At 40.2% G+C, this 15,515-nt stretch overlaps 1 protein-coding gene across 1 annotated transcript in view; it reads right to left on the bottom strand.

Moving 5' to 3' along the window:
• Positions 1–15,290, bottom strand: part of LOC110574861 (S100P binding protein) — a 31,372-nt gene extending 16,082 nt beyond the window's left edge. The window contains exons 1-5 of the mRNA XM_044913947.1: positions 15,256–15,290; positions 10,034–10,146; positions 8,503–9,317; positions 7,781–7,869; positions 5,989–6,092 (exon numbers count right to left, since the gene is read on the bottom strand). Of these exons, the coding sequence (XP_044769882.1) occupies positions 5,989–6,092; positions 7,781–7,869; positions 8,503–9,315 (1,006 nt within the window). The 5' untranslated portion in view covers positions 9,316–9,317; positions 10,034–10,146; positions 15,256–15,290. The remainder of the gene's footprint in view (positions 1–5,988; positions 6,093–7,780; positions 7,870–8,502; positions 9,318–10,033; positions 10,147–15,255) is intronic.
• Between the last annotated feature and the right edge of the window lie 225 nt (positions 15,291–15,515).

Here is a 15,515-nt window from a genome sequence, read left to right as displayed (position 1 = left end):
CAAAAGGAAGAAATGGGGATCCAGAACAGGATTCAATCCAGGAAGGCAGCAAAGGGAAACACCAGGATGATAGCTCTGCAGCAAGGCTACAGAACAAGCAGTATAGATTGGAGCAGAACACAAGGCTCTAGAAAGGTCTCCAGAAAAAAATTTTAAAGGAATTGATAGATTACTGGGTATGTCTGGGCATTTGGGGGGGGAGGGGGCACGACACAGACACACAGACAACATAGATGAGGATGTAAGTTACATTTGTAAAAAAAAAAATTAAGGATAAATTAATTTATAGTTTAAAAAAATAAGTGTGGTAATTAACTACTTCAGAAAAACAGATTCGAGAAAATGAAACCATAGTATACTATCTGACTTCGCAGTGAGCAATATTTGCATAGCTATAATACCGATGGATATGGATATAACAACCATTTAGGGCAACTACCACCAGAAAACAGAAAATAACAAGTGTTGGTGGGGATGTAGAGAAACTGGAACCCTTATACACTGTCAGTGGGATTGTAAAATAGTACAACCACTGTGTCAAACAGGAGGGAGTTTCCTCAAAAAATTCAAAGTAGAACTACATATGATCTAACAATACTTCTGGGTACATATCCAAAAGAACTGAAAGCAGGGTCTTGAGGAGATAGGTATCTCTAGCAGATGCGCACCCATGTTCAAAGCATTATCATTCACAACAGCCAAGAGGTAGAAGCAACTCAAATGTCCACTGAAGGATAAATGGATAAACTGTGGTATATACATATAATGGGATATTATTCAGCCATAAAAAGGAAGGAAATTTGGCACATGCTACAACACAGATGAACCTTGAGGACATTATGCTAAATGAAATAAGCCAGTCACAAAAAGTACTGTTTGATTCCACTTATATGAGGTATCTAAAATAGGCAAATTCACAGAAACAGAAAGTAGCATGGTATTTACCAGGGACTACAGGGAAGGGAAAAAGGCTAGTCGTTTTTTAATGGTATGTATAAAGTTTGAGATTTGCAAGATAAAAAAAGTTAATGTGAATAAATTTAACACTACTGAAATGCACACTTAAAAATGGTTTAATTGGTGAATTTTATGTTATTTTGCTTACCACAATTAAAAAAAAAAGATTAATAGAGTCATGTCAGTAGACACAGGAGCCCACTTGAAGGAAGGAGTTCCCATTGGTCAAATTTGAGACAAACAGAGCATCAAAAAAAAGTAATGACTATTATCAACTATAACACATTAATTTTTAAAAATCTATGAGGATGGGGCGCCTGGGTGGCTCAGTCGTTAGGCGTCTGCCTTCAGCTCAGGTCATGATCCCAGGGTCCTGGGATCGAGCCCCGCATCGGGCTCCCTGCTCCGCGGGGAAGCCTGCCTCTCCCTCTCCCACTCCTCCTGCTTGTGTTCCCTCTCTCGCTGTCTCTCTCTCTGTCAAATAAATAAATAAAATCTTTAAAAAAAAAAAAAATCTATGAGGTAATAGTGATACTAAAAAAAATCTTCATAGAAGAATGGTAGGTAATCATTGTAAAAGAAATTATATATTTAGAAAATGAACGCTTTCTATACAACTCTCTGTATAGTAGCCGATTTAGGTAAGGATCATCAATGAATATTCAAATAATTAAGAACTGCTGTGGAACAAGATATTCAAATGATACCGAAGCAATACCCCACAGATGACTTACTAATTACAAAGGGGAAAATGTGCCTTATAATGGAAAGATGTGGCAGTTAACACTTCATTTTTTTTTTTTTTTTTTTTTTAAGACTAGTTATTTGACAGAGAGAGAACGAGGGAGAGAGCACAAGCAGGGGGAGCGGCAGGCAGAGGGAGAGGAAGAAGCAGGATCCAAGTTGAGCAGGGAGCTCGACGCAGGGCTGGATCCCAGGACCCTAGGGTCATGACTTGACCCAAAGATAGATGCTTAACTGACTGAGCCACCCAGGCGCCCCATGGCAGTTAACACTTTAACAAAGTAATCAAACTTAGCATCACTATTAGAACACCCTGTCATTGGGGCGCCTGGGTGGCTCAGTCGTTAAGCGTCTGCCTTCGGCTCAGGTCATGATCCCAGGGTCCTGGGATCGAGCCCTGCATCGGGCTCCCTGCTCTGCGGGAAGCCTGCTTCTCTCTCTCCCACTCCCCCTGCTTGTGTTCCCTCTCTCGCTGTGTCTCTCTCTGTCAAATAAATAAATAAAATCTTTAAAAAAAAAAAAAAAAAAAAGAACACCCTGTCATTAGGTGATGCCCCCTAATCTGATAGAGGATAAATAGACAACAGTACCTATGAATTATACCAGCCAAAAATGCTTACTCTAAATCTAATCCCTCCTCTAGATCCAACTTCCAGTTTACGGGAAATACAGGGGGATAGAGGAACAAGTTAAACGACACCACAAGGAAACAATCAGACACAATTCAGAATGTGAGACAATCTACAAAACAAGTGACCTAGATTAAGAGAGACTAAGAAGACAATAATTAAACACATGAACCTTGATTAGATCCTGTTTGAACAATTTACAAGAAGACATTTTTGGGACAACTGGGGAAACTGGAATATAAACTAGATATTAAATGATTTTTAAAAATTATAATTAAATATATATTTCAAAAAAACATAAATAAAAAATGTTTAACCTCACTAATTATTAAAACAAAATATGTTAAAATTTACCTGTCAAATTGGTGACAAAAAAATTAATACAATTTTTGGGGGCAGGACAATCTGGTAACATGTAACAGAGGTTTTTAAAATATTTATATACTTTACCCAGCAATTCCACTTCTAGGTATTCATCCTATAGAAATAAGAGTTGTACATAAATATTTATTGACCAGAATGTTCACTGCAGCATTACTAATGAAAATGGGCACAACCTAATTATCCAAGATGGAATAATAAATTATATAATACTTTGTAATCATTAAAAATCTTGAGATATTTAACATGAAAAGGTCCTTAGAATACACTAAGTATTTGGACGGTAATAGCTGTTTTTTGTGATCCTAGAAGGCAGAACTAGAAACTACCACTGGAAACTACAGGGAAGCAGAGTTTGGCTCAATGTAAAGATTAACTTTTCTAAGAATTAGAATTTTTTAAGCAATGAATGGCCTGCTTCATGATTTAATGAGTTTTGTATTATTAGAATTCTAAGCAAAGGCTGAATGGTCACTTGGCAAAGAGATATATACTGATACATTAAGAAAATCTTAATGATCCTTTTCTACTCTAAGAACTTATAATTCCATATAAAGTTTTCCATGAACTGCAATGTCAGGAAGAAGTTGTTGGTATTTCTTTCTAAATGTTATTAGAAACTCATGTGGCATTAAACTAAAAAGAGATTATTTAGTTGAAGGATGATTTACATTATCATATTCTGTACCAAAAACATACACATTATTGATAAAGTGAAAGATGATTAACCCAATGGAGAGGATTCAAACTGAATTGGCAGGAACTACATTTAAATCTACTCATTTTAATTTCTCTGTATCTAATAAAGAACTTGAACAGTTATACTTTTCCAAGGTGACTGAGCACTACACATATCAAAAAGGACAGGAAGCACTATATGCTTCCTCTGTTTGCTTCTGGCTGCTCTTTACTTCATATATAAATAGAGGAGCAATGAAATATGACCCCCCCCCACTCTCCTCTGCAATTTAGTATATAATCTTTAAACTCTGGATGCACGAATAGCAGGCAGTGGGAAGGAACACAAGAACATGGTAGCACACTGGGTTCCTAGAAAGCAGAAGCAAGCACTGGAGGCCTGTGAAATTTTTAGAATAATTGGTGATGTTCACAGTTCTTAGATGTCAAAAAGGAATCCCCTAAAAGATGCACTTTAAAAAAAATAAGTAACTTTTTACTATGGATATTTTTTCAAATAGACACAAAGTAGAAAATAACATACTGAACTCACACGTAACTATCGTTCAGCTTCATTATCAACATTTTGTTAAAGTTGTTTCCTCTAATTTTCCAGGGTTTTGGCTTTTTTTTCAAGATCTGAAAACAAACACCTGACATCATACTATTTTACCTATAAAAACTTCAGTGTGAAAGGACACCCTTTCTTGTGAATAATACCAAGTGTTCAATAAATGTTGGCAGCTATGGCTGGGTACTGTTCTTTGCATTACAGTTGTACTTAAATTTTCACATATGCTAAGCCTCATTATTACACCCATTTTGCAAATGAGAAAACTGAGTTTTTATTGGCTCAAGGTCAAAAAGCCAGTAAGCAGCGGAGCTAGGGTATGAACCCAGAAGTTAACTTTAGACTAGACTTTACTTTCCCAACCACTAAAGTATGCTGTCTTTCCTCTATATGCATTATTCTAGTTGTTCCTCATGGGATACAGATTACTATGGTAAAGTAGGAGAGGGACTGCTGAATGGGAGAGAGACTGGAAAAGATGCTACAAACATGAGCAGCTGCTCACTGCTTTTCTTATGAAATTTTCTTTTCTAAATGCCCCAAATGAGAAAGGAAAATATAATTGGATATCATCAGTCTGAATTGCCTAGGACATAAAAGAAGGTCACTTCACAGAGGGAAAAGCAATGTTCAAGTCTCTTCCATAGAGGTTAAATATATACAAACTTCTTTTAATCTGCCCCTCCAATCAATGATCCGGGTGAAGGGGGTCCAGGCCAGTGGGAGAGGAATGTCTCTAGTTCCACCAGCCAGACCTTTAAAACAGTTCAAACAAAGAGAGCTCACAAGCAGAGAGCTGAGCAATCATTACAAGTAGCATTTGAATGCTTAATGAAAGCTTTGACTAAAAAATAAAAGGACCTGGAATAAAAAATTCTTCTGGCCAATGTAGTTCTAAAACTACTAAATAATTAAAGATTCATAAATAAAGGGGAGTCTCCTCTGAATCTTTGGCGAAAAGTTCCCCTAAAACTCTTCCTAGTGATTTATGACAGATCTTTGAGTAACAGAATTATCTTCCCCATGGAGCCTACCTAGAGCATCCTCTTTCCCCATCTTCCACTGTCCCCAAACACAAACAGAAGTGCTTCTTCCTTGCTCCTAGTGCACTTTATACATAATTCTATTAGAATTATATCTCTATTGATTAGAGTTATTCCAATCAATAATGTGGTATAATTTTCCTTCTCCGAGCTATCAATTCCTAGAGAGCCAGGACCCTACTTTGGTCCTCTTTACATTTCCAATCCCTAATCTTCAAACCTACCACCACTGAAAGTAGTTGAGAAAGGTTTGCTAAATGAACAAAGAAGCTGAAGATGATGGAATATGGAGCAATCTTCATGAGAAAGAATCCTTTTATCAGTACCTCTCTAATCTCGGCACCTTCATTATAGCCCACAAGTTCCCCTCCCTTTAGGAGCTTTCCGATCAGCTACTAGTCCAGGATGAATAATAACATAGACAATAATCTCTTGAGGCCTGGAGAAAGAATCCTGTCATTTTGGTTTGTAAGAGCTTTTAGTGAACCAGGGAGAACTCAGCTTGAAGAATCTGGAAGGTAGTCAAAACCTTTTAAGAGCTTTTATTCAAATGTCAAGATGCAGAATGGTATTTGAAATGCTTGCTTTTTACATTTAAATCCTAAAGGAAACAAGGAAAAGAAATAATTCTAAATAAAAAACTAACAATTACTAAGCAGCCCCTGGTCATCCACTTCTATTTTTCAAACAAAAAAATTCCCTATCTAAAAAACTACAGGTCTGGTTTCAGCCCTCAACCATAGCGGAGGCACTCTTCATGTACTGGTACGAGTCTCCTTGGATCACCCTCTAATACTGGTTAGCCAAACCACTTAAGATCTTATTTGGTTAGACAATCCCTTCAAGTAAAAATTTTTAGGTAAGAAAGTTATCTCTCTCATCAATTTAAGAAAACTCAAAATAATCTCCCAGTTTAATCTGTATTACACTGGAAAAAAAAATCCCATCACATCTTTTACATGCCATTCTTTGGCTACCATGTTACCTTGGTTAGTGTCCTTCGGGTGTTCTATATGAGCAATGACTTCCTTGAGATAACTTTCCTTCTGCTTTTCTAGATCTGATTGTGAAAACGTCGGAACATTAGTCCTTGAACAAAGCAAACCAGAAGGAGGAAAAACAGTTCATTAGAACCATGAGTATAGTGCTTTGTAGAGAGAAGTCATATATTGCTGATCAGTTAAAACTACTAACTTGCAGAGGCAAAATACTCTTTAAGATCCAGTGACAGAAGACAGTATTAGTAAAAAGCTGAAATCAAGTATGAAGGTAAGAAAAAAAGGAAGATGAGAAATAGATACAAACTCCTGTTAACAGGGCATAAGAAAGTGAAGATTACCTAGTCCCTAGAGAAAGAAAGCACTTGTTGAGTAATTCAAGGTTAATCAGGACATAGCTAACTTGATAGAGAGCCACAGAAAAACTGAATTAGATAAAGACCAAAAAGAACCAGCTGGATGTGGCAATTAGAATACTGGTGACCTTGGCAAGAACAATATCTGGCCCTTGCTCATCCTGACTGCACTGATAACTGTGGAGTCAGTGGATGAGAATATTGAGATAGTAAGTACATAACTGCCCCAAGTAGCCTGACTTGGCTCCTTGGTATAATTTCCACTTTAAGTAAGTCACAAAGTTTCCCTCAATTATGCAAACAAAACAAAACAAAAAAAAACAAAAAACTGGGGTTAGGGACAGTAGTCAAAGGGGACGTTAGCCTTATTTTTAATGTATTTAAAAAAATGTAAAGCAGTGGGGCGCCTAGGTGGCTCAGTCAGTTAAGCGTCTGCCTTTGGGTTGGGTTATGATCCCAGGTCCTGGGATGGAGCCCTGCATTGGGCTCCCTGCTCAGTGGTGAGTCTGCTTCTCCCTCTCCCTCTGCCTGTCGCTCCCCCTGCTTGTGCGCTGCTCTCCCTCTCTCTCTCTCTGTCAAATAAATAAATAAAATCTTAAAAAAATAAAAATAAATAAAAAATTTAAAGCAGGGGCACCTGGGTGTCTCAGTCGTTAAGCATCTGCCTTCAGCTCAGGTCATGATCCCAGGGTCCTGGGATCGAGCCCCACATTGGGCTCCCTGCTCAGTGGGAAGCCTGCTTCTCCCTCTCCCACTCCCCACTGCTTGTGTTCCCTCTCTCGCTGTGTCTCTCTGTCAAATAAATAAATAAAATCTTTAAAAAAATTTAATATCTGTATAATCAAAAAAATTTTTTTTAATCTCATTGTAAGGAAGCCAATCTGACTCAACCTAAAAAATAGCTTTGCTAATTGAGAAGGCCCATGTAGAGACACTGCCATCTCCTGGCAACAAGAGAATAGATTGAAAAGGTGACCCAAATCCACAACCTCCACTATAATTTTTCCCCAAGGACAGTTGCATTCAAGTTGGGAGAGATGACAAAAGGATTTTCTACATAATTGTATTTTAATATTTGTGTTAAAATTATTCTAACCTCCTGTCCTGTGACCAGGCTTCCCGATGCACAGGAAAAGAAATCTTACATTTATACAGTGCTTTCACTAATATGTCTTTTTTACTCCCAAAATAACCTTGTGAGGCAGCAGAAAAGGCATCATTAGCCTCATTTGTTGACAAATAAACTGAAGTCACAGATCATTTGACTTGCCCAAGGTCACAGAGCTACATGTTAGTGGTCCCAGAACTTAAAAGTATGCCTACACCTGGTACATGGTTTTACTCCACACTAAGGGGTAACTGAGGAGGGGAAGAAAGAAATTGAAGAGAACAAATAGAAACCAGAATATTATCATACTGTTACCTTCTTTTGGCTTGCAGAACAGGAATGACTTTGCCTAGTCTTCTCTCATGGACTTTCAGCTTCCCCGAATCCTTGTCAAGAACATCCTGCTTTCGTTCAGAGCAGAAGGAAAGATAATTATAAGGAAAAAGCTGAAAACACTATTGATGGACATATTCTTTTATTCTTAATAAAGGCTACAGAGGCATATTTCTGAACCCTCCTGTGTACCAGGCACTATGACAGATACTTTCAATGAGATAGTGACTGTAATATTAAGGAAAAGGAAGAAACCCTAAGTGGCATGCCCATTTGATAGACAGGGAATCAGGCTCAAAGAGGTTAGGTAAATTGCCCAAGATTTTTCAGCTCTTCAGTGGCTGATCAGGTGCTGTATCTCATTTAGCGTGGCAACCAAAGATTGAGACTTAAGCTGAAACCCAAAGAAGGGAAAAATAATAGTAAAATCATCATTATCTTAGTAATTATTCAATAAGTAGTAATTTAATATTATATACCAGTTACTATAAATACATTATTTCATTAATCCTTACTATACTGTGAAGTATTATTTAGTACAATTTATAGATAAGAAATATGAGGAAACAGAGGCTAAATAATTTTACCAAGGTCACAGTTCTAGTCAGGATTCAACTCCCAATTTGTTTGATGAATACAAAGCTCTGCTATACAGCTTGTGAATGAAAATAATTTTTCTCTTTACATTGAAAAAATATACTTACTTTGTTTGATGAACTGGAAACAACCGGAAACCTCACTTCACAATTTGATTTATTTGATCCATTTTTCCAGGAAGACCCCGTATTCGGAGTCTCTGAATGGTCCAAGATCTGAGAGAACACAGGTGTAGTTCTCTTACTGTCAGATATATTTTTATCAGACACAGTTTGTTCAAAGTCATTGTCTGAAGGAGAAGAGAGTGGGGGTACATCCCAAGCAGAATTACTGGGACTGATCCCTTCAGACTCAGTGCAGAGTTTGCTCTCATTTGGGCTAAGACCATCTTTTCTCATCTCTTCCCCAAGGGAGGAGGGTTTTTCAGTATCTTTGGATGAATCAGTCTTGTCCTTATCAAGCACAGCATCACAAACTGTTGGATCAAACGGTGTAACAACTGTTATTTTTATAGGATTCTTTTCTAGTGCAAAGTGTCTGTTTAATGGTTTAGTAGGAGTTGGTCCATGACCAACTGATGTACTTAATTGAGGTAGTTTCAAGAGGCCAGGGGTCTCAGCTACTGGTCCCAAGCTACACAATGAATTTTTCTCTTGGGAAGTATCAAATAGAATTTGACTCCCTTTCCCTCCCTTCTCAACACGCCTGCTATCATCTTTAAGGTCATCATCCTTCAAGAGCTCCTGAATATCTTCCTCTGTGAAACTAAAATGGCCATCATCTTCTTCTCCCTCAGACAGATCCAGCAACGAGTCATCCAATCCATCCTCATCCAAGGAACTCCAAGAAAATGGGGCATTGTCTTTAGGCAAGAGAGACGTTCCAGAAGACTGTTCAGAGGGCACAAGTGAGCACGTCATATCTGGAAAAATAAGAGGCAATTTCACTGAGGAACAGGAATTACCCCTATATCAACTTCTATCTGTTCTACAGTGGTGGTGTCCTGATATTTCGAATTCTTTGCACTGTGACTTGCAACATGAGAAATAATTTTAAGATATTTAACCTTACCAGGATCATGGAAATATACATTAGAACAGTGACATATTTTCTTCCTAACAAAATAGTGAAAATTAGGATGCCATAATATCTAAGTTGATAAGGATATAGGAAATAAGCATCCTCACACACTATCAGTATAAAAGAGTGTAAGTCAGCACAATATTTTGTGGAGAGTAATTTGCAATACCATTTGACCCCACAATTTCAATTCTGTGAATTTTTCCTGCAGCAGTACCTATACAAATGCACATGGATACATTTGTAAGGATGTTCAAAGCAGCATTATTCAAAAGTGCCAAATATTGGAGACAACCTAAATGTCCATCACCAGAATTGCTCAGTGAAATCATGGTACATCCATACTATGGAATACTTTACAACTATTTAAAACATAATGAAGTAGATCAATATATACTATCATGGAATAATATCCACAACATACAAATAAAACAAATACATATTATGTAAAATGTTTGGATTCTCACAGTTTATACTTTAAAAAAAACAAATGTACAACTTCTAAAATTTAAAAAAAAAAACACAACACTTTAAGAATATAAGAATTGTCTTCCATACTGTGTGGAGCTGCTGGTGTGATCTCTTTGCCACGAGACCAAATGGAAAAAGGTTTCAGCTCCCGCTAGCTGTTCCTTTCAGGAGACTTGTCAAAATGATTGACTCCCACCTTCCTGCAGGCACAAAGAAAATTAGAGGATCTTCTCATCACTTTCAACTCTGCTAATTACAAAGTCAACTGTATTATGCTTTAAGGTGCTCCACCTATTAATTTTGATCTTGATTTTTTTTTAAATACCAGAAAGTTGGATTTTGAGTCAAGAACATCAAAGAAAAACCTTTAGAGGAAAAATTATGCAACTAAGGAACTAGTTTTGTTCCTCCCAACAATTTTGTACTTTCTTAAGAATATCATTTGCTCCAGTAAGATGAATACTGGCTTGGGAGTACTGAGACCTTGCTTGTAGTCCTGGTTCTGTCACTAACCAGCTGTAGTGATTTGGGTGAGCCACTTAACCATTTGGACTTGTTTCCTCATTTATAAAAAATGGGGACAGGATGGAGAAGAGGGACGAGGCAATGTCTTAAGATTCCACCAAGATCTACAAGTTAATCATGATCACACATGCCGAAGTCTCATTTTCAATTTATATATAAATGCAAAGAACAGATCCAGAAAAATATAAACACAAAACTGATGACTGTTATAACCTATGAGGGGACAAAGAGACATCAAGGGGAGACTTCAGTGTCATTCTACTTTTCTACTTGAATATTTGTAAATTACTTATATAATTAAAACCTAGCTTTTAAACAGTCAGTGATGGACCTAATCTAAATTATTTTCTAGATGGGAAAGGTGATAAAAAAAACTTCTATTTCATATATCATTTCAACATCTGAGAAGCTATAAGAAATGCTTAAACACTAAACTCAGTAATTTGGAAAATTCCTTATTAGCCTTCTGTGAATTTCCCCACACCCTGCTTTCCCTCCACTTCCTGAATTTTAGCTTTAGCTCATGCATTCTTTCAGAAAACATTTTCTGAGCTACTATCATCACACAGCACTGAGCAAGATAACTGGTTTCTATAGGACTTCTTAAAAAATAAAGACATGGTTTCCATCCTTAAAGAATGTATAATCCGGACACCTGGGTGGTTCAGTCAGTTTAGTGTCCAACTCTTGATCTCAGCTCAGGCCTTGATCTCACGGTTGCTGAGTTCGAGCCCCACACTGGGCTCCCAGGACCCTGGGATCATGACCTGAGCCACAAGGCAGCCGCTTAGCTAACTGAGCCACCCAGGCGCCCCTTAATGGGATTATTTTGAAGCAAATCCCAGGCATCACATCATTTCATCTGTAAATAACAAGGATTCCTTACCATAAAATATATGGTTCGGGTAATCAATTATTTTATAAATTATTTTTAAAGATTAAAAAAAATCAGTATCCAATAAGTCCACACAAGGCAACTGGTCGATATGTTTTGTATTTTAATCTATATATTCCCCGTCTTTTTTTTTCCCCTTGCAATCTGTTAGAGAAACAATACCATATAGTGTATGGATACATATATCATTAAATTATAAAAACTTGCATGGGAATAGGAAGCACAAAATTCAAGACAGCGGTTACCTCTGGTAGTGGAGAGGGAAGAGAAATGGCAAGGGGGCATGAGTACCTTCAATTCTATCTATAATGTTTTATTTCTTTAAAAAAATGAACAAAAAAGACCTATAAAAAATATGGTAAGGGGGGCCCGGTTGGCTCAGTCAAGAGCCTATGACTCTTGATCTTGGGAGTTGTGAGTTTGAGCCCCACATCGGGCACATAGAAATTACTTTAAAAATATATACATGGCAGGGTGCCTGGGTGGCTCAGTAGGTTAAGGAACCGACCCTTGATAGCAGCTCAGGTCTCGGTCTCAGGGTTGTGACTTCAAGACCCGTGTTGGGGCTTAAAAAAATAAAGGGCAACATAATGAGACAGGGAAACCATTTTAGAAAGATTCCATTTCTGCTGTTTTTCTGCTAAGTCCCGTTTACTCATCTTCTATATTTTGCATCTGAGTAAAACAAAGAAGCTATGTTGCCACTCCAAAGGGAGATAAGAAAGTTAATCATTCTCTGAGTTCCATCCTAGGCCTTAAACACCTGATAACATATAAGAAGAACCAGATCCCAAACATGTTCCCAGACATTAGCTTAAAACAAACCTTGGTTGACACTGGCATCGATATCCCCTACCTTCAGTGATTTATGGAATAACACCTATTGTTCACCTTACTCACCTTTGATCGGAGGCTTCCCTGGGTTCCTGAAGGCACATGTACCCTGGACCCCTTTCCACTATAAACCCATAACCTCAAGTGACAGAGCGACTTACTTTTCATTTTCGGAGTGTCCCAGACACTCCATCTGCTATACCCTATCACACTATTCAATGAACTCTGCTCTCGCTTCCTCCTGGCTCCCATTTGATTCCTATTCTGCACAAAGCCAAGGACCCTGGTTGGCTGGTATCTGAGAGACCCCCTCTGAGTACTCGGATTTAGCCTGCCCACATCGATAAAATAAAGCTGAATGGCGTGATAATGGTATCATTATGTTACTTCCTATACATTTTATACGCTTAAAATATTTAATAATAAGATTATTTTTAGGGGCGCCTGGGTGGCTCAGTTGTTAAGCGTCTGCCGTCGGCTCAGGTCATGATCCCAGGGTCCTGGGATTGGGCCCCCGCATTGGGCTCCCTGCTTGGTGGGAGGCCTGCTTCTCCCTCTCCCACTCCCCCTGCTTGTGTTCCTGCTCTATCTCTCTGTCAAATAAATAAATAAAATCTTTAAGAAAATATAGTTTTAAATTAAGAAGTCCGTAGAGAAAGACAATGATTACATTCTGTAGTTTCAAATGTCCTCTCCTATACAACAGGGACCATCACAGTAGCTACCTCATAGTGTTGTTGCCAAAATTAAATGAGACCGTGAACTAAAGCACTTCGAGTACTACAAGCACAATGGAAAAGCTAAGTAGTGGCTACAGTTTCTATTTCATCCCACCATCATCACCTCCCTGACCCCTAAAGAGGTCTTAATGAAGCACAGGAATGGTAGGAAAGAATGTTAATCTAGTTGAGAACTTCCCCTAGGTCCTTGCTTGTTAGAAAGTATCTAGTATACTCTAATTTCTTTTAGTTTAACCGAGCATTCAACCATATGCCACTGAATTAATTAAAGACCAGGCTGTGCGGACATCTGAAATATCGGGCAAATCCCTTGAATTAATAGTTATTGAAGTAACAGAAGAGGGACTGACCTAAATTCAGAGACCTCACAAGTCACTTAAAAGTCTCTGAACCTCAATTCAGATGAGAACACTCATCTGAAAAATGGGGGATACAATTACATGCCGTTATCTTCAAATACAGATTATCATGAGGATCAAATGAGGGGATGTTTATGAAAGCACTCTAAACCTAAAAGCCCTATACTAATTAAAGTTGATATTTAATGAATTTGCAAAAGGGGGGGAAATCTCAGATAAAATTAAGGTCTAAAGTGAATTTCCACAAGACAGCCTTAGCGCCTGTCTGCCATTCTACCATTAACTGCCTTTCTTGGCACTTGTTTTGCAACTTCCACCTAAAATGAGGATCTCTTTATTTTTAAGGGAAGAATATTTTTCCCATCTCCCAAGTCTATCTCTTAATTTCTCTGCTCCCCATCCCTCCTGTGACCCTATTCTGTCCTTCCACATCTCTCTCACCTGTCCACCCCCTTCTTCACACTTCAGTTTACCACCCCCTTGCTCTGTTCTCTAACCACCTAGCTGCAACCTCAGGAACTGGTTCCCTTTCTATTTTTATCGTACCTAAGAAAACCTATTGCCTTAGAGCACAAAGCCTTTATTTTATTCAGGCCACTAAAACTGCAACACCAGACACAACCCTATATCCCTCTTTCAAGGTTCTAAAACCAAGACCATTACCAAGCTAGATCTGATAGGTATGGCCAAGGGCAAAGATTATTTCCAAGGGACAGGCCTTTGATTTCCAACCTTCCCCAATAGGCAATACATGTGCAGCACACAGCACAAAAGGCACTCACTAGGCTTTATCACTCCGTAAAATGGGCATAACACTTAAAATCAAAGTGAACTGAAATAATCTGTAATAATTCTGCAACTTCCTTTGAAGTAAATGGAAATACTGTAGGACTCAAAAACAACCTAGGGCTGGAAATTTCTGCTTTAGGTTAACATTTCACTAGATATGGATTCCAGGATTCTCATTCCACAGGGTCATAGAAACTAAGTATTACTAAGCTACAGCAACAGGTTTCTTTTTAAAAAGAAAATGTTTTAATTTAGACAGGATAGCTAAAGCTTGCAGCCTCTAACAAATCCACAAGAAACTGGAGATCAGCAGGTAGGCAATCCAATCACTTCTTTCCCCTCTCTAGGGCCCACCCTGCGGTGCCAGCTGCCTTCCCTCCCTCCCAGGAAGGAACTGGTGACACCTCCGGTCCCGAGAGCCACGAAGAAGGGTGACCCATGTCCACCCTTCGTAGGATACTGCTTGGGCTGCCCCCTGCTCTCCCCCAGAAATGCGACGGCCTCAGCACTGCATCGCCCTCGGGGCCGGACCTTCGCACTTCCCTCCTCCCTCCCCCGAAAACATCGAGAATTCCCGCCACCCCGCGGAAGGCGGGAGAAGCGCGGGCTGGCTCCCCGCCCCTCCCCCCGCAGGGGCCAAACCGACCCCTCAACAGGCCTGCGAGATGCACCACTCACCCGGAGGGTAGCCACACACACCCACACCTCGGTGGGACCGAGGCCCCGCCAGCCCAAGGGGTGGGTCATCCTCTCCCTCCCCCACCCTCAAGGCGCGGCGGGAAAATCTTCTCCCTAGCAACAGTTCCCCCCAAGTGGGGCAAGGGAAGCGGCACCCCCAACCTACCTAACACACCCATCCTCCCCCACCCCCACTGGGCAGGGAGACTGACAGCGCTCCCCGCCTCGCAGATGACCCGACGGCCTCCCTCTTCCTCAGCAGGGTGAGGGGCATCTACCGCCCGCCGACGTGGAGGTGGGGCGCAGGGACACTCCCCCTCCCGCCGCCATCACCTCAGGAACGACAACCAGCCCTCTCCCAGCAGGGCGAAGGCCTCCCAACCCTTCAACGGGGTGGACGGGCATGTATGGCCCCCTGGAGAAGCAACAGGCGCCCCCATCCCCCTCCCAGCCGGGAACGCAAACCCCCTCGTCCCTCCCGCTCTTCACCTCCGGAAGCGGGGCCGAAGCCTGGGCGAAAGACTGCGCCTCACTCCGCCCCCTGCGCCATTTTATCGCCCCCTCCCCGACCTCCCCCACCCCGAGGCAGCCGGGCCAGCGCAGGGGGGAGGGCAAACAGGCAGTGATTGGCAGGAAATCGCCCCGCCCCTCAGGGGGTTGTGCCCCGCGCAGACGCCGCAACCCCGCCCTCTGTGCCGCCTAGCCTGCCTACTGGCTCCGCCCCTTTTCCGTCTCATCGACCCGCTCGA

Source organism: Neomonachus schauinslandi, chromosome 4, assembly GCF_002201575.2.
Source record: "Neomonachus schauinslandi chromosome 4, ASM220157v2, whole genome shotgun sequence".
In the NCBI taxonomy this organism is placed as follows: domain Eukaryota; kingdom Metazoa; phylum Chordata; class Mammalia; order Carnivora; family Phocidae; genus Neomonachus; species Neomonachus schauinslandi.
This window is presented reverse-complemented; position numbering and strand designations above follow the sequence as displayed.